The 27775-nt window shown below is 37.5% G+C and overlaps 1 protein-coding gene across 1 annotated transcript in view; it reads left to right on the top strand.

Annotated features, from left to right (window-relative positions):
• Window positions 1-3370: 3370 nt before the first annotated feature.
• The window catches only part of LOC132565136 (regulating synaptic membrane exocytosis protein 2-like), a 106888-nt gene continuing 82483 nt past the window's right edge, over window positions 3371-27775 (top strand). Inside the window, exons 1-2 of the mRNA XM_060229747.1 lie at window positions 3371-3519; window positions 23481-23694. Coding sequence (XP_060085730.1) covers window positions 3371-3519; window positions 23481-23694 — 363 coding nt within the window. The remainder of the gene's footprint in view (window positions 3520-23480; window positions 23695-27775) is intronic.

The raw sequence follows: 27775 nt of genomic DNA, 5'->3' as shown, positions 1-27775 counted from the left end.
ATCATCCGATTTTAAAATCCAATTAAACGGATAATTGAGTCATCAATTCAAGTGTAGAAAGAAGGTTAAATTAAAGATATTTCTCTTGTTTGAAATATATACAGGGGGAATCGGGCACAAGCTTTCCAACTTATATCAAGGGGGAGGGGTGAGCGATAATAGGAGAGGAGTGGTGCAGTGAATGGTATAGGGGGTGGGGTGGGGGGTGGGGTGTTGGTTGGGGGGGATGATGGTAAGGAGGGAGTGATAAAAGGAGAGGAATGGTGCAGTGAGAAGGCATAGAGTTCAAAATCTATTTATATCACAAATGTATTCCTGTGTGTGGCGACATATTCTTTCATTTACTTCAAGTTATAATTCGGGACTTCCATGTAAAATAAGTTGTAGCCTCTAGTTAAATCAAATCATTTATTCACGATACTATTTTATTCTGTTGTCTACATATAGTTAAAGAAATACTGGTTAGCATTTCAAATCAATCAAATTCGCATGAAATAAGTAAAAAAAAAGTGTTAGTAAGACGGAGTCTGAAATAGTGCAGGTAGTAGTCATTTACGGTTCGGAGGTATGAGATCAAAGGGATGTCAGCAGGTGGGAAAGGGTAACCTGGACTTGAAGTAAGTTAGTGGATTAGTGTACGTTAAGCCTTTTTCTCATTTTGTATAACAGTGTCCCCATTTATGATAACGAGGAAATCGATCAGGACCAAGGTGAAGAAAAATATCAACGAGTAAACTGCGTAAGCTTGATCAGACCGTCCATTGATGCAGTACTTATCTTAGCGAGTCTTGAATGAACAGCTCTACCTCTATACAATTTAACACGTGTTAACGTCCTAAAATCGCTGGATTGGCGGCGGGGCGTTTCGTTAATTTGCTGAATGTTTAATCGTTGTCGGGTTGTCTTGAATGAATTAAGGATTTGTCATAAATTCTACAGATCAATTGGATCATAAAATCAATATAATATTTACAGTCAGATTGTTTGTCGTCTCAAAACGGGAAAACAAATGAAATTGTAAAAACGTCATTTCTATATTTATGTAGCACTTTAAATATAACCTATATCAGTGTCAACGGAATATATCACTAGGTCGCTAAAAAGCTACAAAGCTTAAGTTTTACAAGTTTTATTAATCACTCGAGACACTCCATAAATGTGTAACAGGAGGTCAATCATCACTTGAGATACAATCAGATACATTGTTACATATTGTCTGCAAATAGTTAGATACATTATACATAGCATACATGTAATGCTGCGTGCATACATACATACACACGCACATACATACACATATACCTACATATATACATACGTATGTACGTACATACATACATACATACATACATACAAACGCGTACGTACATACATACATACATACATACATACATACATACATACATACATACATACATACATACATACATACATACAGACATACATACGTACATACATACAAACGTACGTACGTTCATACATACATACATACATACATACATACATACATACATACATACATACATACATACATACATACATACATACATACATACATACATACATACATACATACATACATACATACATACATACATACATACATACATACATACATACAAACGCATACATACATACATACATACATACATACATACATACATACATACATACATACATACATACATACATACATACATACAAATGTACGTACGTACATACATACATACATACATACATACATACTTAAGAAGATACGATGGATATATCTCTACAGGGTTGTTTTGATAGCGTTGAACTTGTTACGTCACAAATGTGAGCTATCCATATCGAGGCGATCGCCGCTGACATATATATCTTATATATATCCTTTAAAACGGACCTAACTACGGCATTCACACTTTCTTGGTCTTTTATTGTATAATATGCAGTATTTCATAGCTAAATATAGCAAAACAATCTGCGTATACTTTAAGATTCGCGTAGAATAAGGCATTGGGTTGTCAAAATGGGATGGGTGATGGAAACATCCGATCGCCGCTCTATACCTGTAATCATCAGTACTTGGTTAATCCTGTACAGGACGGCAGTCGGACATGTATACCATATAAATACATTTTACAATAACGGGACATTGCGGTAGTAGAACAGTAGGAACAGAGACATATTAAGGTCAAAGGAAAGAAGAAAAAAATTAAGTTTCCAACAGACATGGAATTACTACCATGATGGGATATTTGGCAGTAAGATTGGGAACACGTAATTGGTAGTTTATGAATCTCTTTAAAAGAGTACGCTTGGCACAATACAGAATTAACAAACATAATATGATATTATACGACACTAGGGAGGAAAGAAAAGAAATGGATGAAGTATATTTGAACATTCTATCAAAAACATGAAGCTGGATAACACTTATTTCAAAGATAAGTCTGATACTAGCCATCATAATTCATAAAAATGCATCATGTCAGTGACCATAGATTAGTTAATAAGGTAAGAGCCAAAATTATCATTAATTTACCAATATGATTTATGATGTATCAAGGATGATAATTTAATCCGTACCACACGCTCCCGTAAGTGTCCTCACAGATCATAGTGTTTTAACGTGTATTCTGTTTATTTCAGTTACAATTTAGCTTTAACATTTGTTATTGAAAGTTTGTTTAACCAGTACTGCAAACAAAATTGTACATGGCAACTGCTTAGATCATCGTTTTCCAGGACAGCCGAGTTGCAATTGTTACTCTGTAAAACCTACAAACTAGCATATGGTGTACTACAGAGTGCTTGTATGTTATATCGTCTGTACATATCCCTCTCCTTGTTCAATGAATACATGCCAAACTAATCGATAAATTATGTAGGTTTTGTTCAGAAACGGAGAATGACAATTCCGTTTGCAGTGCTTTCCGAACCTCGTGACGTCATAGATATCTCGATTTTCATTGGTTGGTAGGACATAAATATTGTAACACCGCTGAATATATTATGGGGAACGACTGGATGTCGAATCGAAACTATCGGAATCTCTAGACCTTCGGAATACAGAGAAAAGCCTTCGCAGGTTAAGGCGTCTGATCGAGAGGCTTCCAATTTTCCGTGTATAGAATCGGGAAGGGAATTACTTATGGAATATGCTTCATTCACAACAGTAAATTTACGGGAACAAGAGGCTAGTCAGACAAGGAGGTATCGCAACGATGTATTTTAGCCGGAGCGCTGTGTAAGTGTAACGATCGATGAAGAGACGAGCGTATGTGACATAGCAGGCTCCTCAACGATCAATACACAGCTAACACTGAGGTTTGCGTTGCTGCTTGGCGTAGCCACTATACATTGAACTGGTCGGCTGTCCACCAAAACCATGTCTACCAATCGGCCAAGAGCTTCGGTCCGGCCATCGCTTCCACCCATGCCGGATCTTACCCATCTAACTGAAGACGAACGCAAAATTATAGAGGATGTCTTGAAACGCCAGCACGATGAAGAGGAAAAGGAACAGGATATGATCAGGTGAGAGTTTGTCTGATTTCAAAGGCAGTAATTTAGGCGACGGTCCGCCATTTTGTCTAAACGATGGGATAATACACCGTGCTGTTGCCGTAATATAAAAGTTAAATTTCGGCGGTTTGGTACTTGTCGTGTTCTATAATTAGACTCGAGTACTATTTTGATGTTGTCCGTAATTAGTGATCTTGATGAGTCCACATCTGTGTGAGTCCCACATTACCGTCGCTGTTCCCCGCTGAGATCCCCGTGGTGGCGGGTTGTATGATGCCATTGATTCAGCACTTGTAATTTAACGGATTTTTCCGCCCTGTTATCAATGAAATGTAGGCAAATATACCAATTTGTTTCTAGATTATTTTTCTCTGTTAACTGACTTTCAATTTTACTTGATTTGGAGTAACCATCGAAACTGAATATTTGCTTAAAATGATACACTATTTCAGTATAACATGAACCTTCACACTATTCAATTTATGGTGAAAATGGTACTATCAAACCAAATGTCAAACGTCCTTCAGTTTGCTATCTTATCTCCCTCATACATGAACACATTTGTAACAAATGAGCACCTATAGAATTTCAATGTTTATGTGGTATGTTGAAATGTCAGTATTATATCATTAACATCGAGTGCATGTACACATATATCAGCATGTTTGTGGTTAGAAGCATGACTTATCATCAATTTTCCCCCCATAATTCTAATAAGGGATACATTAAGTAGTTTCTCTTTGGTGCGATGCTGATTCATAAGTAAAAGATTAACTGTTGTAACAACACATCAAACATTACACTAAACGTTGTTATACAACATTTAAACATATTGTTAAAGTAATGTTGTTACACTGTAAGAATAAATGTAAATGTTACACTGTAATAGTTAGTGTCAATGTTACACTGTAAATATAAAATTGTAACACGAAGTGTAAATCAATGTTGCATTTTTTTTGTATTATGTTACACTGGGACAGATATTGTAGATGTTACACTGGGACAGATATTGTAGATGTTACATTGGGACAGATATTGTAGATGTTACACTGGGACAGATATTGTAGATGTTACACTGGGACAGATACTGTAGATGTTACATTGGGACAGATATTGTAGATGTTACACTGGGACAGATATTGTAGATGTTACACTGGGGCAGATATTGTAGATGTTACACTGGATATTGTAGATGTTACACTGGGACAGATATTGTAGATGTTACACTGGGACAGATATTGTAGATGTTACACTGGGACAGATATTGTAGATGTTACACTGGGACAGATATTGTAGATGTTACACTGGGACAGATATTGTAGATGTTACACTGGGACAGATATTGTAGATGTTACACTGGGACAGATATTGTAGATGTTACACTGGGACAGATATTGTAGATGTTACACTGGGACAGATATTGTAGATGTTACACTGGGACAGATATTGTAGATGTTACACTGGGACAGATATTGTAGATGTTACACTGGGACAGATATTGTAGATGTTACACTTGGACAGATATTATAGATGTTACACTGGGACAGATACTGTAGATGTTACACTGGGACAGATATTGTAGATGTTACACTGGGACTGATATTGTAGATGTTACACTGGGACAGATATTGTAGATGTTACACTGGGACAGATATTGTAGATGTTACACTGGGACAGATATTGTAGATGTTACACTGGGACAGATATTGTAGATGTTACACTGGGACAGATATTGTAGATGTTACACTGGATATTGTAGATGTTACACTGGGACAGATATTGTAGATGTTAGACTTGGACAGATATTGTAGATGTTACACTGAGACAGATACTGTAGATGTTACACTGGGACAGATGGATGTTACAGATAATGTAGATGTTACACTGGGACAGATATTATAGATGTTACACTAGGACAGATATTGTAGATGTTACACTGGGACTGATATTGTAGATGTTACACTGGGACAGATATTGTAGATGTTACACTGGGACAGATATTGTAGATGTTACACTGGGACAGATATTGTAGATGTTACACTGGGACAGATATTGTAGATGTTACACTTGGACAGATACTGTAGATGTTACACTGGGACAGAAACTGTAGATGTTACACTGGGACAGATATTGTAGATGTTACACTGGGACTGATATTGTAGATGTTACACTGGGACAGATACTGTAGATGTTACACTGGGACAGATATTGTAGATGTTACACTGGGACAGATATTGTAGATGTTACACTGGATATTGTAGATGTTACACTGGGACAGATATTGTAGATGTTACACTGGGACAGATATTGTAGATGTTACACTGGGACAGATATTGTAGATGTTACACTGGATATTGTAGATGTTACACTGGGACAGATATTGTAGATGTTACACTGGGACTGATATTGTAGATGTTACACTGGGACAGATATTGTAGATGTTACACTGGGACAGATATTGCAGATGTTACGTTGCACAGAAATATGGGATTTTGAATGTTTTTGCGATTATGTTAATGCATGTGTTTCATTACATAGAATATTTCTGAAAGTTAAAATCCATTAACATATGCTAGTCCTACTGATGGTTTAGGGAGATGTACCATGACAATATGTCACTTTATACAGTGAATCGTATATGTATATTATATCGGTTTGATACAGTATCGATCAATAGATTACTATCCACACTTCTGATACCATGTCTCTGTTGATAATGACACCTCTCTATCAATGTGTGGGGTCTGATTAACATACTGACCTGTTGATTTGACCATGTATATGTTATATTCTATGATCCGCCTGTTCTATCCTGTGATTTGGTTTCCCCTAAGTGACAATGTGTATTACAATGTTTTGTAAAGGGGTAGTTTGTATATGTACATTAAAGACAGGGTTCTCGATCTGCCAGATTTGGGGCTGTCATTCCCAATACAAAATAGTATCTTTTTTTTCCAAATTTAGACCCCAAGTTTTCCCAATTCTAAGGAAAACACCATTATTTTTCCCAATTCTAAGGGCACCGGGCCCCAATCCCAAAATGGGTTGCAAGTAATGATCATGATACATTGTGTACCTAATAGAAAGCTCTAAAGGGTTTTTTCTGGGTAAATTAGGAAAAGGCACCTCGGTAAAATTGGGAAAAAAATTCTATCAACAAAAATCACCATACTGACTTAATTTTTCATTCAAACTGTTCTTTTTTAACTATAAGGCAGGATTCTGATTTTTTTTATCTGTTTTTAAATATTGACCAGTGTATAGAGTCTGAAAGACCTTCAGCACAATCAGCATCAGGTTTGAAAAAAAGTGCTCCTACCTTTAACAACCCTTTATCAAACTGAAGCCTCTTTTCTGAAGTTGGAACACTGTTCATCAATTCTATAAGGGAAGATGATATTCTCGGAAAACATTTAGGCCAACACTGGTTGATGGGCCTGCTGCCAGTTTGAACTGAAACACTTTGTTTTGGTTTATCCGACTTTTTAAAGGAGAAGGTATCCCAAGTATTCTAATGTTGTTTGCATCTTTTTGTTTTTAGATTTCTCATAACCTTCATAATACTTGGCATCATGCCATGACATGATGACAGACAGCATCACAACACATCATGATGATAAGATGCTTTACAAATTAAATGCGCTTTGAACAAAAGTAATTTCAAGCTCTTCGGTGGCTCTGCGTATATAGGTCAAATTGAAGTGGGGCTGTATATTTAGCCCCTGAGACACCCCAGAAAAAGCCCTACTCTACTTTTAAAACCGATTCCTGTACCTGTATGTATGTATCATTAGTATTCACCAGTAATTATACAGGTATAAATTGTATGATACCTGTATAATTACTAGTGAATACTAATGATATATACATACAGGCAGAGAAACATGTAGGTGTAAATAATATGTAAGCTGGCAGATATCACTGGTTCTACAGGTGTTGAATACTGTTATGCAGAAACTACTTATAATTTATTCAGTTTTCTGTCATAACAACCTAACTGAATCAGACGTTAAATGATAATGAGATGTTTAATACTTCATCAGCATACCTGGGTTGTTTTTGTATACAGGTTGGCAATACTGAATGAGAATGTTCTATAATGGCAAGGCATAGTTACTCAGTACACCTGAGCTGCCTTTCAGTTTAGGTAGTATGCTTCTTAAGCATACCAGGACCGTCTTTCTATACTGGTAAGCCATGCCTTTTCAACACACCTGGACTGTCTTTAGAGGTAGGCTATGCTTCCTCAACACACCTGGACTGTCTTTAGAGGTAGGTTATGCTTCCTCAACACACCTGAACTGTCTTTAGAGGTAGGCCATGCTTCCTCAACATACCTGGACTGTTTTTAGAGGTAGGCTATGCCTTCTCAACACACCTGGACTGTTTTTAGAGGAATCATAATTCTGTTATTGCCCTTTGTTATTTTTCATAACTTAAATTTGTCATATTTCGGGGAGCATAACCTGTTCTGACGGCCCTTGTATCTGACTGCAATCGAATTGTCGAACTATAGTAAGATACATTAGATGTTTCAGAAATAGTTACTGGCAACACAATTCTGGCCTCTGATAAGTCAAAATTTAAATTATCCGATTTGACCAAATTTGGTATATAGGGGTATAAGGGAATGCTAAATATCGCAGTATGTGTTTCCTTGACATGACAACCATAATAAGGCAAATGATGAGATCAGATTGGTTGAAATTTAGATATTGTCTGGTTTTTGCCTATTTATATATATATAGAGGTATAAAGGAATGCCAAAAGTTTCTTTTCAAGACTTCAGATGTCACAACCACCCAGGACTAAAGCTTAGACTTAGTAATGGCCTCAGTTATCAAAATCATGCAGAAAAAAAGCTTGAAGGCTATTAAGGCTTTAGATATCATGATCATCCAGGATTAAAACTCCAAGTCCTTCAAAGTCTTAGCTATCACAACCATCCAAGATTAAAATTCAGAGTCCTTCAAAGTCTTAGCTATCACAATCCTCCAGAATTAAAACTCAGAGTCCTTCAAAGTCTTAGCTATCACAATCCTCCAGGATTAAAACTCAGAGTCCTTCAAAGTCTTAGCTATCACAATCCTCCAGGATTAAAACTCAGAGTCCTTTAAAGTCGTAGCTATCACCAAAGTCTTAGCTATCACAACCATCTAGGATTAAAACTCAGAGTCATTCAAAGTCTTAGCTATCACAACCATCCAGGATTAAAACTCAGAGTCCTTCAAAGTCTTAGCTATCACAACCATCCAGGATTAAAACTCAGAGTCCTTCAAAGTCTTAGCTATCACAATCCTCCAGGATTAAAACTCAGAGTCCTTCAAAGTCTTAGCTATCACAACCATCCAGGATTAAAACTCAGAGTCCTTCAAAGTCTTAGCTATCACAACCATCCAGGATTAAAACTCAGAGTCCTTCAAAGTCTTAGCTATCACAACCATCCAGGAGAAATGCATTAAGTTCTTAAAGGCTTTATTTATCTCATTTATCAAGGACTGATATTTTGTGTAAATGTCTTTCGTCCTTCAATATTTAATATTGCAGCACTATCCATGACTTACATGTTCTAAATGAAGTTTTATAAAACCCCAGAATTAGATCTACCATGTATCCATAAAGGAGTTCATATGTCATGTGTACTCTTAGGCCAAAAAAGACCACTGAAGGTAACAAATGATCAGCTGCAAAGTCAGCAGAAAATACAGAAAATGTCACACATGGTCTGCTATGAAATAATTACAGGAACGCTAACTCTTAAACATTGGCCATTCAAATGGAACATAATCTCAAGTCCGTCGGTTGTAGTAAAGCAGGTCGGGCTCATTGCCTGGGAAATCTCTCCTTCCATGTATACAGAAGATCCGTGGGAGATGAGTTTGTTTATGTAATTCCAGAATGATTTTACCTCTCTCAAGTAATCAATACACAGCGAGGTATCAATGGACGTGGCTGTTGCCTGACTGCAAAACACTCACTATAGCTGTTTTAGGAGCTCTCCCCCAATCAATATGCTCCTCACTGGTCATGTGATGCATGTCGGTTCTACGTTGATATGCATGGATCAGACATTGGAAAATGGTACTAAATAGAGAAAAGTGTATAAAGGCAGGTTAATTTTCATGCAGATTTAGAATGTTCTAGTAGGACTTTGCATTGGTTTGGCTATATACAGTTAATGTGAATCGCTATCGTTTAAAATATTTGTGGAGTATAATTATAGGGACGTGATATTGTAAATGGAACAGAGCCCAAAACGTGGCTGATGGTTAGACAACAACATTGTGTAAAGAAACCTTGAAACAAGACTGACAAGGCTTATGAGGAACAACAATATTGCTGCAACAGTAGTAATATCCATGAAAAATCTAAATATATGGGATGACAGATCTTAATCTGTAGGATGATAGATCTAAATCTGTAGGATGATAGATCTAAATCTTTAGGATGATAGATCTAAATCTGTAGGATGATAGATCTAAATCTTTAGGATGATAGATCTAAATCCGTAGGACGATAGATAATTTATATATGGTTTAGGATATGTATTTCATCTAGAACTGAATATTTATATGGTCTAGAACTAAAATATATGATCTAGAATATGTATGGTCTAAAACTGAACCTGTATAGTTTATTGTCTATGGCTGAATATGGATATGGTTTGGAACTGAATTTGTACATGGTCTTTAGAGCTGAATATATATATGGTCTAGAACTGAATATAGATATGGTCTGGAACTGAATTTATATATGGTCTTAAGAGCTGAATCTGTATATAGGCTAGAATATGTATATGGTCTATGTTTGGTGTATGGTCTATGGCTTAATATGTATGGTCCAGAACTGAATCTATATGTCCTAAGGCTGGAGGGCAGGTATGAGAGGCTCCCTATGGGGGTTTATATGGCTCTCTGTAGAAAACATTGAGTATCTATAAACGTATAGTTTATCATTGATTTTCTAGTTTTCTTCATATACAAGGAAGGTATAAAATATCACAACGGACAGACATCTTAGAAAAAACATACATTAAAACTCACTTGTGTTGAACATGCTCGATTCAAATACATCAAATGAGTGGAATGTTTGTTCGGCCTCATTTTTTTCTCTTCTTTATCTTAGTTAATTAAACACGGATGTTTTTAATATTGTTGAGTCAAATACTGGGTTGGTGTCTAGTATATTTGACCAAAATTTCCTTTCTTTTGTGGAACATTTAGACGTCATCTTGTCTCGGGTAAAAAATTCCTGGCTTTGGTCTGAACAACTGAATGTGATCAGTCAGCTGTCTTTGCTAATGAGCCCTATTGTAATTTTTTATTAAACATTCATCCCTGTATTTATACAGATGCACAACTATATAGAATTTCCTGTAAGAAACCAAACATCAAATAAAATACACTAAAGTCTGTTAACTGTAAATCTACTGTGTTTTGTTTACTTTTTATATGCGAAAGCCTACCGGAAAGAAAAAGGAAAAAATAAATGATAACTACCGCCCGATGCAGATTAATAAAACTTCTAGTTTGTTAATGACACATTATGATGAAATATATTTACTAGATATACATGTACATATACAAACGGAAATTTTTTTATCATAGTTTATGGTATATACTATCTTACTGTGCTATTAGTGTAAAGTTATGGTTCAGTTGTAACCCAGCTCAGTTTTATTTTCAAATATTGTTCATGGGATTGGTTACTTTTAAGGATATAAATGTGAGTGGATTATTTGTATTGCATTAGGTATTGACGAGTCACTAAGTTATGTGTATGAGAATGGTCGTGCATCCATGTGTGTCCTGCAACGACGAGTGTTTCCCATTACATTTTATGTTTTATATTCATACTTTATTTGAAAAAAAAGATGTTGTTAGTCCTAAACAAATATAAAATGTTGTTATTCATTCATTAATTATTCATTACTGTCATGCCATGTTATGAGACAGTCGTTTCCACTATACATCCAATGAAAATAGGGATAAGCTTCAAAGCACTATATGGCTGTATTTATAGAAACATGGCTAACTCAAACCATCTGATATGTCGATATTTCATTTGGTCCCATTGACTTTGACACTGCAGGGCAGATGACAGAGCTTGAGTGATGAGGTAACGTAACTGACATGACACTGTTTTTTGAGACATGTGATGTCAAAGGGGGCTGCTACCCTGACTGGAGGGCAACTCGTGGAAATGTTGGGTGACTGACAGGTGTTCAATGCTAAATAGCATTTATTCTATACTCATTTTTGTGAAATGTATTCTTTGAAAAAATTATGAATTTGCAATCAACGTGTGTATATTCAACATGTCATGCAGCATCTTGTTTGCATAAGATCATTTATCAGTTTTTAGGCATGACACAATGTTCCAAAGTGGAATTTTAATTTTTGTGTTTGAGATATCAGTTTTCAATAAAGGTAAGTTAAGTGGTTAGATAGTGTTTATTTTCATGTTCTGTTGGCAACAATATACTACCTAGCTAATTACTGGACCCAGCCATGCCAGCCTAGGTTCAATACAGGAATCATACATAATTTATGAGTAATTTCTCAACTGAGTATGATATTTCCTAGCTGAATGTATAGTAAAAGGATTTCAGGGTTATATTTATTTGAGACCCATGTTAAAGTGTAATCTGAATAACCATTTTAAGAATTATCAGAAAGACTTTAATTCGTACAGGTCATGACATTGACAAATGGAGATGACTTCTTTGTACTTGTTAACACTACATTAATATGATTTCTCTGCTGCTGAAGGCTTAGATATCGACAATTAGTCAGCTTTTTGGTGTGTGTATTTGTTTCAACGTAGTGTGGGCTTACTAGGTTGCTATACAAGCTGATGATCGGTGGTCATGTTGATGTTGTTTCATTGACAGATGACAACAAAAAGAAGACACTTGTTAAGTAGTCCGATGCAAAGGTTCAGACGTTATCCAATCATAATTGTTGGATGTCAGAGACGACCAATCAGAGGCTTTGAAAGTATTTACACACTGCAGTGTGTAACAAAAGCAATAACACAAAGCTACAAATTGTATCACATAGCAAATCGGTTGTGAAAAGACCTAGTTGTAGGATAGATTAGAATTCTAGTCAGCTGTTGTTTGTGTAAGACAAGAAACATATTAACATCATTATGGATTTTGGCGCAGCATTCTTCAAATATGTTAAAACATGTAAACAACTTCTTCTCATGAACTAAAAGGCCTAGAGACATGATATTTGGCCAATGGGCCTCTTGTTATGAAGTTTCATGTTGAAACTTGTAAAATTGATTGAGTAATGGAGAGGTAAATTTTTCTTGATTGCTGGTGGCATAGTACATTGTGTATCACATGTTTGAGGGTAGTGTCTTAAATCATATATCTTAAAATAATAATTAAATAAAGTGACATCAAAAGATATGTACGTGATATGATATGCAAAATTTCAGTTTCATAAATGTCTAAGTTATGACAATTTTACTGTAGCGAGGATGATAACTTGGCATACATGTACATGTGCAAGTTTGATACAAATACCATGGGTAATCGTGAAACATCTTCAGAATCTATTGCCTAATATACTGGAAGAAGTAAGAGACATTTAACGATGTGTTGTAAATAGGATTATAGTACATCCTTGTACCAAGTTACATGTTGATAATTGTAAAATTGGTTGAGAAGCAGAGAGCTAAATTTTCCTTATTTGCCAGAAGTACTGTATGTATGTGTATGACACCCTAGCAGTGTCATCTTGTTGATTTAAAAGGGAATAAAACCAATCACAAGGAAGAATTCATCCCATAGTAGTTTTATGACTTTTATCAGAGATGTATATATAAGACAAAAGCATCTTTGATTTTATACTACTTGTCGTGCAATATTATGTACAAACCAGTAATTAGGATCTCTGTGAGAGAAATTTTCATTCATGTCCCATTGTCACATTGTGTGCACACCAGCTGACACAAATTGGGGCCCCGACTCAGTATATTGCAAATGGTCAGTATGTGGAGCATGGAATGTAGGCAAGTGTACTTTGTCAAAGAGTAACGGTCTTTCACTACACATTTTGATAGATAATTGTGTGAAGACTATCCTTATTATGATGAATAAGTTATGATATAATTGTAAGACTCTCAGATATGTTTTGTTAACACCAATGAGGCCGATTTTAACACATAAAAAGTTGTTGTAGTAAGAGCCAATGCAGACTGCATACTATGTCAATAATAACTTTTGCCAATACACAAGCAGACAAGTTTGCCAGTGGCTTTTCTGTTGTGATATCCAGCATGAAAGATAAATAAATCCTGCCATTTCTCAACAGTTTCATGCAGGCCATGTTTTTAATCATTTCATCCTGATTTTGGATGATGTCAACTCGGAGAGTTTGCATAAATATGTAAAGTAACATATTATTCATTTGTGTTGTTCATAAATTTTTGTGTACCAGATAATCTGGACAATCATTGTAGACTACTTAGCAAAAGTTTTTATCTTTCCATGAAAAAAATGAAATAAAAAAAAAGAAAAATCCTATACTGATGTACACACTCTCTACTGTGGACCTTCAATTTTTTATCTTTTTTTTTATCTTCTTTTTTTTTTGGTAGCAAAATAAACAATTAATAATCTGTTGAAAAGTTTTGTTGTTTGTTCAATATCTAATACCAATGCCAGTGGCAGTCTATTTAACCACTTTGACCCAAGTCAAAGCCTTCTCCTGTAATTTTGAATTTACCTCTTGAATTTATTTCACATTTATTTAAAGGATCAACTTAGCAGGACAGATTTACCTTGGGTCAAAGAGGTAAAACAAATAGCAAGTCTGAGACTGAAGTCTAAGGGGGTTTGAGAGGTAACAGGACATGGTTACCTTGGGTCAAAAATAGCATGTCTGAGACTAAAGTCTAGGGAGTTCTGAGAGGTAACAGGGCAGGGTTACCTTGGGTCAAAGGGGTAAAACAGATAGCAAGTCTAAGACTGACGTCTAGGGAGTTCTGAGAGGTAACAGGGCAGGGTTACCTTGGGTCAAAGTTGTTTTATAGAAAGTAAGTCTAAGACTGAAGTCAAGGCAGGTGTGACAGGTAACAGGGCAGGGTTACCTTGGGTCAAAGGGGTAAAACAGATAGCAAGTCTAAGACTGACGTCTAGGGAGTTCTGAGAGGTAACAGGGCAGGGTTACCTTGGGTCAAAGTTGTTTTATAGAAAGTAAGTCTAAGACTGAAGTCAAGGCAGGTGTGACAGGTAACAGGGCAGGGTTACCTTGGGTCAAAGGGGTAAAACAGATAGCAAGTCTAAGACTGACGTCTAGGGAGTTCTGAGAGGTAACAGGGCAGGGTTACCTTGGGTCAAAGTTGTTTTATAGAAAGTAAGTCTAAGACTGAAGTCAAGGCAGGTGTGACAGGTAACAGGGCAGGGTTACCTTGGGTCAAAGGGGTAAAACAGATAGCAAGTCTAAGACTGACATCTAGGGAGTTCTGAGAGGTAACAGGGCAGGGTTACCTTGGGTTAAAAATAGCATGTCTGAGACTGAAGTCTAGGGACTGCCCTGTTACCCTGCAGATCTCCCCAGACTTCAGTCTCAGACATGCTATCTTTGACCCAAGGTAACCCTGCCCTGTTACCTCTCAGAACTCCCTAGACTTCAGTCTCAGACATGTATCTTTGACTTTGACCCAAGGTAACCCTGCCCTGTTACCTCTCAGAACTCCCTAGACTTCAGTCTCAGACATGCTATCTTTGACCCATGATAATCCTGCCCTGTTACCTCTCAGAACTCCCTAGACTTCAGTCTCAGACATGCTATCATTGGCCCAAGGTAACCCTGTCCTGTTACCCTGCAGATCTCCCCAGACTTCAGTCTCAGACATGCTATCTTTGACCCAAGGTAACCCTGTCCTGTTACCTCTCAGAACTCCCTAGACCTCAGTCTCAGACATACTATCTTTGACCCAAAGTAACCCTGCCTTGTTACCTCTCAGAACTCCCTAGACTTCAGCCACACTGTATTGTAAGATTGTCTATAGTAAGTTGATTGTTATTGCTGAGTGTGCTGAAACAGCAGAACTAGGGTTGGCCTTAAGCAGAATTATTTAAAATAAGAATATATTGATCAGTATTGTAGGAACCAACAGACCTCTACACTACAGACTTTCCTGTTAGGTTTATGCCAAAATGGTGCTTAATTTGGACAACCATACTACATGCTGCTTGTCTGTGACAGTGGTATTTGAATGGTATTTGATATAGACAATCACAATAGAATGGTTCTTGACATGAACTCACACTAGAATTTTACTGGTCATGGACAATCACACGAAAATGGTGCTCAACATTGACAATCACAGGAAAATGGTGCTCAACATTGACAAGCACACTAGAATAGTTCTAAGCATAGATTGTCACAGTATAATAATGTATGACATGGATAGTTGCATTAGAATGGTGCTCAGCATGGATGCAAACATACAAGAATGGTTCTTGACATGGCCAATCGCACTGAAATGGCGTTCGACTTGGACATTCATACCAAAATGGTTTTTGACATAGACATTAACACTAGACTGGTGCTCAACATGGGTAATCACACTGAAATGGTTTGGGACATAGACAATCACACTAGAATGGTGCTCGACATGGCTAATCACACTGAAATGGTGTGTGACAGGAACAATCATACTAGAATGGTGTTGAACATGGACAGTCACACTAGAATGGTGTTGAACAATGGGCAATCACACTAGAATGGTGTTTAACATGGGCTACCACACTAGAATAGTGTTTAACATGGGCAGTCACACTAGAATGGTGTTGAACATGGGCAGTCACACCAGAATAGTGTTGAACCTGGGCAATCACACCAGAATGGTGTTGAACATGGGCAGTCACACTAGAATGGTGTTGAACATGGGCAGTCACACTAGAATAGTGTTGAACATGGGCAGTCACACTAGAATGGTGTTTAAGATTGGCAGTCACACTAGAATGGTGTTGAACATGGGCAGTCACACTAGAATGGTGTTGAACATGGGCAGTCACACTAGAATGGTGTTGAACATGGGCAGTCACACCAGAATAGTGTTGAACCTGGGCAATCACACCAGAATGGTGTTGAACATGGGCAGTCACACTAGAATGGTGTTGAACATGGGCAGTCACACTAGAATGGTGTTGAACATGGGCAGTCACACTAGAATGGTGTTGAAGATTGGCAGTCACACTAGAATGGTGTTTAACATTGGCAGTCACACTAGAATGGTGTTGAACATGGGCAGTCACACTAGAATGGTGTTGAACATGGGCAGTCACACTAGAATAGTGTTTAACATGGGCAGTCACACTAGAATGGTGTTTAACATGGGCAGTCACACTAGAATGGTGTTGAACATGGGCAGTCACACCAGAATGGTGTTGAACATGGGCAGTCACACTAGAATGGTGTTGAACTTGGGCAGTTCACGGGAATGTTCCTCAGAGATAAATAAATGATTAAAATTCCAACATTTCCTTTGTTCCATTGTTTGAAGGGCAAAATATCATATGCGGTATAATCTTCAAATTGGCATTAGAATGCAGAAAAACCAGTATCATGGAAAATAAAATCTGTCTGCATTTAAAGTTTTGATTTGGGTGTAAAGATGCAATTCCTTAAGTAAATATTCTGATGAGATTTATAAGCTAGTGATACCACTGGAAAAAATTCTTTGCAATATTTAAGTGTTATTATCCAAGTCTAATATTTACTTTGATTTATTCCATTTGGTTAGTTTGAGTTTAAGACGAATCTTAAGTTGTGTTTATGAATTTTTCATCCAACATTTGGCACATATCACTATGGCCCTTAGCATCACAGTAATGAGTCCTAGAAATAAGAATCAGCTGTATGATGCAGTTTAAATCATTGTCTGGCACTAATGCATCTAACTCTGAAACTCTTTTGTAAAATTTACGACACAGATATAGATTTTAGCATTTGTTGAAAGATAAATGTGAACGAGCTAGTGATATGGAAAACTTCGCAATCGTGAACTTAATTCCTGATATGATAATTATCTATTGTATGGTTTAAAAGCCACATATTGTCTGGATCTAGCAATAATTTACAGCTTCATTTACCAGATACATATATAATATAGTTTAATTGTTATGTTCAGAATCAGATTTGAATTGCAAGGTTAAAATCTATTTGATGGAACACTATAAAAAATTGACCATATGAGAAAATTAGAAATTGCTGGAATAGTGAAGATACCAATTTTTGTTTACAAATTAATGATTCAAAAGATAATTATGATATAACTGAATTTAAATTTGACAAAGTTTCAATATAAGATAGGAGTGATATGAGAGGCATTTTAACATTTTCTGTAGTTATTCGATATCAGACTAACATTAAAATGATAATTTGGTGTGGTGGCTTGGTGAAATTATAGGGGTGGATGGTCTGTGATGTTACCCAGGACTCCCCTAAGGCCTGCAATAGACGTGGTTTGGCACGCATACTAACGTAGCTGTACTGACAGACTCCTTCCACACCAAGTTTTATGTTAGTGTGCTCTGTATCTGGTAAATTACCATTCTTGGCTTGTCTCTGTAGGTATTGCAATGTATTCACAAATGTGACAGTTTCTGTGTAGCTGTTCATCGTCTTTATCAGTATGTATCACTCAGTGCATTCTTAGGAGGATTGACTTAAACATTCAAACCTCATTTTATGTGTTAAGAATTTAATTCAGTTCAATCTCCTTTTGTATCAGTTAAGTTAGCTGTTCAGAAATTTGTGTTTCTCTAAATGTTTGACTCATTAGTGGTATTATATTACAATGCTGACCTCAGAATTGGACGTGGCATTTAATATTTATCATATCTGTTGAACGTAATTGTGGTCAGTACATGACTGTATGGACATTAGAAATAACATTGACAAGACGATCACCCCAAATTGTTATAGATATTTAGAAAATTGTATCTTATTGAGATAAATGAAATACAATCTGATCCTGTTGCACATCTGCAACAATCAAATCTCCCAGTCTTGTGGTGCGGCTGTAACAAATACATAGAGTGGTTATACAAGACTTTGGAAAACATCTGTGAATATCAGATAACATAGATATGTAACTGGAAGTGTAAAAAACAGGCACAATCAGTGAAAAAAATATTGATGTTCTGTAAAATGCAAAAAAAGTAACTTGATCCAAATGTTAATACTGAATATTCTCTTTACTATACTCCAGTTTCATTTGATTCAGCCTCATAGTAAGACCTAACTACAATATATAGATACTATACCTACATCCCTTACCTATACATAGTTTTCATTTGATTTATGAAAAAAGCTGAAGAATTTGAAATTTTAGCAAGTCTTTGGCACTTATAATGCTATATGTGTAACCTCCCCTGTCCTGTAGTGTATATGTTTGGTACACCCCTGTGGTGTATGTGTTTGGTACACCCCTGTGGTGTATATGTTTGGTACACCCCTGTAGTGTATATGTTTGGTACACCCCTGTGGTGTATATGTTTGGTACAGTCCTGTGGTGTATATGTTCAATACACCCCTGTGGTGTATATGTTTGGTACACCCCTGTGGTGTATATGTTTGGTACACTCCTGTGGTGTATATGTTTGGTACACTCCTGTGGTGTATATGTTTGGTACACCCCTGTAGTGTATATGTTTGATACACCCCTAGAGCCTGTATATGTTTGGTACACCCCTGTAGTATATATGTTTGGTATACCCCTAAAGCCTGTATGTTGTACATCTCTGTAGTATGTGTTGTACACTCCTAGAGCCTGTATGTGGTTGTAGTATGTGTTGTACACTCCTAGAGCCTGTATGTGGTACATCTCTGTGGTATGTGTTGTACACCCCTAGAGCCTGTATGTGGTACATCTCTGTAGTATATGCTGTACACCCCTAGAGCCTGTATGTGGTACATCTCTGTAGTATGTGTTGTACACCCCTAGAGCCTGTATGTGGTTGTAGTATGTGCTGTACACCCCTAGAGCCTGTAGGTGGTTGTAGTATGTGTTGTACACCCCTAGAGCCTGTAGGTGGTTGTAGTATGAGTTGTACATCCCTAGAGCCTGTAGGTGGTTGTAGTATGTGTTGTACACCCCTAGAGCCTGTAGGTGGTTGTAGTATGTGCTGTACACCCCTAGAGCCTGTATGTGGTTGTAGTATGTGTTGTACACCCCTAGAGCCTGTATGTGGTTGTAGTATGTGCTGTACACTCCTGGAGTCTATATGTGGCTCTGTAGAAGAGTTTATTGATTATTATATTTATACAGACAACAGCACTCATTGACATTGATCAGCCTTACTTGCCTCTAGTTAAGGGATTGAATACTGGCATCACTGTAGTAATATCTTAATTGTGAATGTTATATTGATTGACAATGTAATCTAAATATTATTACCATAGTAGTTTGTGCTGCATCTCAGAAATGGTATTTCTCAATCATTGTTGTCTTCCATTATGGAGTGACCATACAGCTGCCTTTATGTACATATAGTGACCATTAAGGATGTGCTGCTCTGAGAAGTGAAATAATTCTAGTATTGAACTTTTTTTCTGATGATGACTTATTGAACAATTTGATCTCAGAAATTAAATTAAAAGCAAAAAAAATCAATATGTTGTTGCACTGCTTTTTCTGATATAGGCGTCAGAAAGTGTATAACGGGAAATTATTCATTTTCATATATTGTTCTTATTTTTTTCCTGAATAATAGACTTTTCATGTTATTTACACAGCAACCTATTTTCAAAATGTTACTTGATATTAAGAAGAAATGATGCGAAAAATCCTTAACCTTTATACCTGGTATAGTAACCATAAGACTGCTTATCTGTTTAGAGTGACCATAAGACTGCCTACCTGTGTATAGTGACCATAAGACTGCTTATCTGTTTAGAGTGACCATAAGACTGCCTACCTGTGTATAGTGACCATAAGACTGCTTATCTGTTTAGAGTGACCATAAGACTGCCTACCTGTGTATAGTGACCATAAGACTGCTTATCTGTTTAGAGTGACCATAAGACTGCCTACCTGTGTATAGTGACCATAAGACTGCTTATCTGTTTAGAGTGACCATAAGACTGCCTACCTGTGTATAGTGACCATAAGACTGCCTACCTGTGTATAGTGGCCATAAGACTGTCTACCTGTGTATAGTAACCATAAGACTGCCTACCTGTGTATTGAATAACAATAAGACTGCCTACCTGTGTATAGTAACCATAAAAATGCCTATATGAGGATAGTGACCGTAAGGTTTCCTGGAAACTGCTTTGTAGATTTTTATCCAAGAGTGAATGTTTACCCCTTTTGAGTTACAAAATTTTGGTGGCAGATTTGTGTTGGCCTCTTTAATTGAAACTTAACTGATGACGGCGTCTGTGTCCAAAAATAAGATATAGTAATAATTTGGCAGTTATTTCACAGAAAGTAGACTTAATATGCCATGATTCTGGATGCATATTGTGGAAAAAACAGACAAATTGTATTTGAGGATTTCTCTGAACAACTATAGTATTGCTAGTGAACTAAGCAGTCTGAAACAAAATAACTTTATGAATTTGAAACATTGATTCATCACCCTATATATATATTGGTTTTTACTGCTCTTCCTTAATTCCTGGGTAGATTTCACCTAAATTTCGTCTGAAACATTATTAGTGAGAGGTAATGATATTAGACATAAATAATCTGAACTACTTTATCAGGTTCATTTGTAAAATTGAGAAAAAATGATTGGAGTTTCAATTGTTAAGGTAAAGAATTAGATGGTATGTTGATATATTCATCCTTTTCAAAAAAGCGTTTACATGGTAACCACGGTAGCCATTTTGTAACATGATTGCGCAATTGTTTTTTTATGAATAAAACCTATTATTTATGAGCTTTCTGAGACTTTCAAGGAATGTTCAAAATTTGAATTATCAGATTTGGTAGACCACCATCAGCAAATTATGTAATCAGTCCATCCATCTGTTGATTGTCAGATAACCGTTAAGGGCTATGGCCTTCTTGTTAAATACTTAGTGTCAACAGAGGTGTATATGGACCATGATTCATAGATACAGTTGTGGGATTGCACAGCATTACACTATGTGGGATGTGTGCGTAATAGGAAAACTGGATGAAATAAGCTATTGCACATCTGTGTGCTTGTTGTGCAATTCTATCATGTTTAAGGCAAATTTAGAAATGACTTACAAATAAGTATGAGATAGAGTTTATTTTCTAACATACTTAGAGGACAAAGAGATGCAACTCCAACATTACAATATATATTTTTGGGTACAAATAAGTTTATTTTCTAATCAATCCAGATTTATCAGATACAGACTGAATAGTTGTATATACAATCATAATTTAAAGTGTGTTGTTTACAAAGTACCACATGTGACCAGCCTTACAGTGTACAGACACTCATTATTTGGGCCCTGCATCTTGATGCTGGTGCCATATAGTAACTAGCTGTCTGTGTGTTTGTTCGGTTCTGCTTTCTACACAATAACTTTGTATTATTTGTCAAAATTCTCACTGGATAAAGTATGTTGCTTTATATCTATGATACAATGTGCCTCACATGACTTCAATAACCAGTGAGATCTGTCAATATTTGCAGGAGTTATGGGAGAAAACTTAACATTTAATTACTTTTCATGTGGTAATTTGCATTTTTGTCGATATTCTCCAAACGTGGTATATGACTTCACATGACATAGTTTCCCTAATCAGTGAAATGGGTGAAAAGAGAGATGGGATTTTGAATGCCAAAATTTCAACATTTTATTTTCTTTTTGCAAAATAATGTGACAGATGTGTATTTGTAGTTTGATCTTCACCAAATTTCTTTTGTGGGCTCATATCAATTAGACCTCACATGAGTTGATTACCAATCTCATCTATTAGTGTTTGCTAAGTTATGGGACTTTGAATGACAAAACTATGCCATTTTATTAGGTTAACATAGCCTGAAAGGCCAAGTGAGCTATAGGAATACTGCAGTGTCCATCATCTGCTGTCCGTTGTCCGTCAACTTTTCTTATGAATCACAATTAGTCATTAGTAACTGAGCGGATTTTAATCAAATTCAGTGTGAAGCATCCTTGGGGAAAGGTAAACCAATTTTGTATTAAAATGGTGTTGGGGCCCCCTGGAGTCTGGAATATCGGTCCCAATAGGGAAAATCTATCGCTGCAATTACTTTAAAATCTATCTTGTTCTTAAGGAGTTGCAGAATATTGTCCAAATTTGGTGCTTGGGTGAAGGGACATCAGTTTTGTATAAACAGTGAATACCCTGTGGCCAGAGAGTTGGGGCCAAATAGTGAACATATCACTTTCATTAAAATCTATTTTGTTCTTTAGGAAATGCAGGAAATTGTCCAAATTTATTGTTTGAATCATGTTTGGATGATGGGAAATCAGTTTTGTATAAAATGGTGGGTTTGGACTCCCCGCAGAGTCTAGAGGGGCAAGACCTAATAGGGAAATCTATCAATTTATTTTGAATCCTACTCCTGTAGGGATGATTTGATTCTGCCTGTATTTGCTTAAAGCATACTTTGATGAAGATGAATAAGGTTTGCATAAACTACATGTTTCGGCCTTTAGGGCGAGAGGGGCAGGGCCCAATAGGTTAATGATAAATTTTTTAGCCAAGCATGTTGTTGCCTTACTTGCATTAGCTAGAGGGCAGTTCCCTTCCTGTAATGGTAGCTATGATGTCTGCCTTGAGAACAAATCTGGTTGCTGGTTCAATCAAGAGTGTGATATATTTTTCTGTCCTCTGACACTAAACGATATGCTCGTGTTTGACATATCTGTGAATACATAGATTTAAATGTGATTATAGCAGTTTGCACCATTTTTTTCAGGGACAGGGTTTCTTTAGCCCTGCTGTATAACAAAACAAACAGTCTCCCTTTAATGTGTATGTTTTTACAGGCAGATGCAAAGTGACCTGGACACATTTAAAACATCGGTTGAAAAGGTCAATGAAGAAGCCAAGAAGATTGGGGCTCCAAATCAAGACACAGGTGCCATCTGTCAGATTTGTCACAAAACAAAATTTGCCGATGGAGTTGGACATCGTTGCAATTACTGTCATTTACGTTCATGTGCCCGGTGTGGAGGCAGGATGACTTTAAAACCAAATAAGGTGAGGAATGCTTTAATTTATTTTCATGTAGCTGTATATCATCAATCAGGCCATGCATTCTTGACTGCTTAATATTACAAAGAAGGATTGAGGCATTCAAGAGCACAATCCCATCAGTTTACCCACCCATTGACCTCTGTCTCACCAAACTTGAATTAGGAAGGCTTTATTGCGATCCCCTATTATCCCTGATCATGCCTCCTGCATCATGAAGTTTAAACATTTTCAACATCTTATTCTTTCCATGGTGAAAGGCACACCACAATTGTAAATTATATGGTTCCCAACCTCCAGGGGCTTGAGGGGCCCGGATCTAATTGATTTAAATTTCAAAAATCTTCTCCTCCTAAAGCAGCTAGGGTAGAATCAATTGCTCTTCATGGATAGAAACGCCTTCAGAGACTTAACCTTATTGTAAAGTTTGATGACTCCCAGGGTCTCAAATTTCCCCCTGGGGAAGAGGTTAAGTTTACTGGAGTTTATATAGGAAAATTACATTTTTGAACATACTTTGATTATAAGTTCCCTGATGGTGAGACCGCAGGGGACTATAACAGGATTGCCCAGTTGATAAGCCGCCCATGGGCAGTAATTTTAGATTGGCAGTCATTTGAGATTAAAAGAAAAGCTTTGTTTCCATAAATGTTTTAATGTAAGTCAAATTTCCAGATGATTTCATGTGTTGCAGAATGCACAAAAGTCACGGCAATCAGGGATCGCTGAGAGCTAATAATCACAAGTTGTTAACATTGAAAGTTTAATTCATGATGTCTATTGTGTTTATTGTTTTGTTTACACTAGCATCATAATACGCTGCCTATCTGTCATGTTAATTGAGATTTTAAACACTAGATAATTCCTTGAAGAATCATTTTGTCAAACTGCAGCAGAATATGGAAATTCATTCTGAGGTTTTTTCATGTAAAACCAATTTTCATGATGTAATACTTACCATAACTTTAGTATGCAAATATGGTACCTACACCCAACATTGTATCCCAAAAACAAAAGATCCCAAAAACAAAAGACACAGATTGGTTGGATGGCACAGTGGTAACGCACTCACCTTTTACCTAGTCGTCTGGGGTTCGATTACCGGAATGGATGTGAAAAGGTAGTGGGTCACCTGCACGGCCGCATGGGCTTTCCCTGGGTACTCCGGTATCCTCCCACACTAAGACCCCTTGCACACTTCCAACCGAGCCAACAAGAGTGATATATATAAGTTGGAAAATGGGAAAAGGAGCCAGATTCCACTATGGGGCAAGCTGCCGAACTCTGGATCTATCTGATTAGAGCAGAAGGAGAGGACGAACCTATCTTCTTCCTGCCGTAAAAAGCAAGGACAATAGGGGTAGGATAACCAGCTATATAGTGCCAGGGGCGTGACTGGTAGACAGTAGAAGTGGAAGCCCTGATACATCGCGCAGTGCGATCTGACATCTTTCCAGAAAAGCCTGCCTTAATGAGACTTCCCGAGATAGCCTCCATGCGTGATCTCTGGTTGAGAGTGTGTCGTCTTGGACCGAGACTGGCGAAGGAGATTTGATCTGATAGGGAGAGCCAGAGGCTCTGTGAATGGAGAGAGCACAGAGAACATGAGACCTGGTGCTCCCTTGTCTCTCCAGATACATGACAACTGTAGAGTTGTCGGTAGTCACACAAATCACTTTTGACTGCGGAACCTTCTGAAAAGACTGCAGAGCCAAAAGAACAGAATTCATCTCAAGCACATTGATGTGCTCCGAGAGCTGTTCCCGGACCACTCCCACGAACAGCACTAGCCATTGAGGTAAGCTCCCCATCCTGTCATGAATGCGTCCGAGGAATCCAGGCCTTCCACTTCCCGGATAACGGAACCCAGTTGGACAAAAGGAACATCTTCAGATATCTGATGTGAAGCCTCCCGAGGGGGATCACATCTGTCAGGGAGTAGAGATACCCCAGAAAACTGATGAATCAACGCACCTGGACATGCAACCAAGCGATGAAGGTCAGAGCCAGAGCCCTGGCCTTCTTGAACTTCTCAAATTGTGTAAAGGCTAAGCCCTAAACCGATTCCCAAGGAAAATGAAGGGCTAAGCCATAAACTGTGTCTAAACGGTTCCCCAGGAAAACAAACTTCTGAGATAGGGAAACCTCTGACTTCTCTCTGGAAGGAATGAAGCTGACTATGAGCAAGAATTTCAGGACCAGACGGGTGTCCTTCACTAACAATTCTCTTACCATGTCAAGCATGAGGGAATCGTTGAAATTAATGTTGACATCTATTCCGCGAGAGTGAAGAAATTCCACGACCACCTGCAGCAGCTAGGTGAAAACCAAAGGTGATGTCATGAACCCAACGGGCATGGTCCGGAATCGGAAGACCTTGCCATTGCATGTAAAACGGAGGAAACTGCAGTGCCAACATCTTGATTTGATGGGGATATGGAAGTAGGCATCCTTCAGATCTACTGAAGTTGCGCACATTTCATCCCTCAAGGAGGCCATGATGCCCCATGGTGTCTCCATCTTGAAGTGAGTAGAAGCCAGGAGAACATTTCGACATAGGCACCTCCTCTATCACGCCCTTGGCAAGCATGGTCCCTACTTCCTCCTGGAGCACCTGAGCCATTGCCAGATTCCCCTGAGGAGGAAAAAAATCGTCAGGGCAGCGAGGGGCAGATAATGCCCAAGCGTCTTCTGTGATCTGCCTCAGCCAAAGAGCTGAAGGATTCAGGAACACTTCTTCTTGCCCCGGTAGGGTTCTCACCCTTCTTACCCTTCCCCTTGTTGCTCTTTAAGCAAGGCTTGGACTTGGGCTGCGCAGAAGACTGAGCAGCCGAAGACATTGCCCTCTGCTTGGAAGGCGCTGACCTCTGCGAGGCACTGAATAGTTCAGTGACCAGCAATCAAAAGTCCCTACCCGAAGGTAAAACCGATGGAAGGCAGGAACTCCCAGCCAATCCAATATCGAAGTCTCACTACAAGGCTGGCACAGAGCACAGGCATCAGGATGGTCCTGCTTCCGGAGAAATGGGAACGACCATGTGCTGTACTCAATTGTAAACCAGGGCTGGCCATACTTAAAACAATCAACAAACAATTGTAAATGAGTAAAAAGGCAAGAAAGTTTTGAAAAACTAACAAAGGAAGTCACGAAACCGGAAGAACAAACCATAGCACCGAAAGAAGGCTGCCAAAAAACAGCCAACAACGCAGAAAACAAAAAATTAACCTTACATAACCGAAAACGTGGAACAAGCAGTCACGCGCTTGAAACATGTGGAGGAAAATTTGGCCGAAATGTTGGCGTGAACAAACATAAAAATGTCACAAAGGACAATATAATTGAGAGATGGGTTTTGTAAAGATAAAACTGAGTGTTATAAAATTCTCAGGCAATAATACAAAAATAGTAGAAAGTCAAGAACTAAACTTGGACATATCCGTTCTCGCTGGTACCATAAAGGAAAGAGGATGGGATATCACTCTATGTCTCTGCCGTGATGGCTCATGGGATTGTAGGGAGGGCAGGATTTTTTAATCTTTTGTTTTTTGGATACAAAGATGGGTGTAGGTACCATATTTGCATACGAAAGTTATGGTAATTATTACTGAAATGAAAAGGCACTTTTCGAAGAAATGTCTGTTATCAAACACACATGAGATGATGAAGAATATGGATGGGGCCTCTTACAGGTGATTTATTGTTATTGGATTATAATGCGTTAAAAAGCATGAAATAAAAATAATGCTTAAAACAGATAAAAAAAATACTTCTTACTTATTATGCACTTGACTTTTGTTTATTCGGTGCAATCAGTAATCGAATGGAATTTAAAGAAAACATTGAGTCTGATTTCCCTACAGAGAGCATCGTAACTATGGGCTAATGATGAATCAGCACTCAAGCATGACCTAGAACTCATGTCACATTTAATGGGATGTATCGCTGCAGTTGACTTGAGATTCATGCAATAATTCAAAAACAAAATTGAAAATGATTATTAAATACTTTACTGGCAGGTATAAAGGTTAAAAAGATATATATGCATAAATGCAGAAATGAAGAGTTCAGTTGTAGGTAGCCGGAGAA

Source organism: Ylistrum balloti, unplaced genomic scaffold, assembly GCF_031769215.1.
Source record: "Ylistrum balloti isolate Yb309-2 unplaced genomic scaffold, AGI_CSIRO_Ybal_v1 Utg369696, whole genome shotgun sequence".
Classification (NCBI taxonomy): Eukaryota; Metazoa; Mollusca; class Bivalvia; order Pectinida; family Pectinidae; genus Ylistrum; species Ylistrum balloti.
Note: the sequence above shows the minus strand (reverse complement) of the source record. Positions and strands in the feature narration are given on the sequence as shown.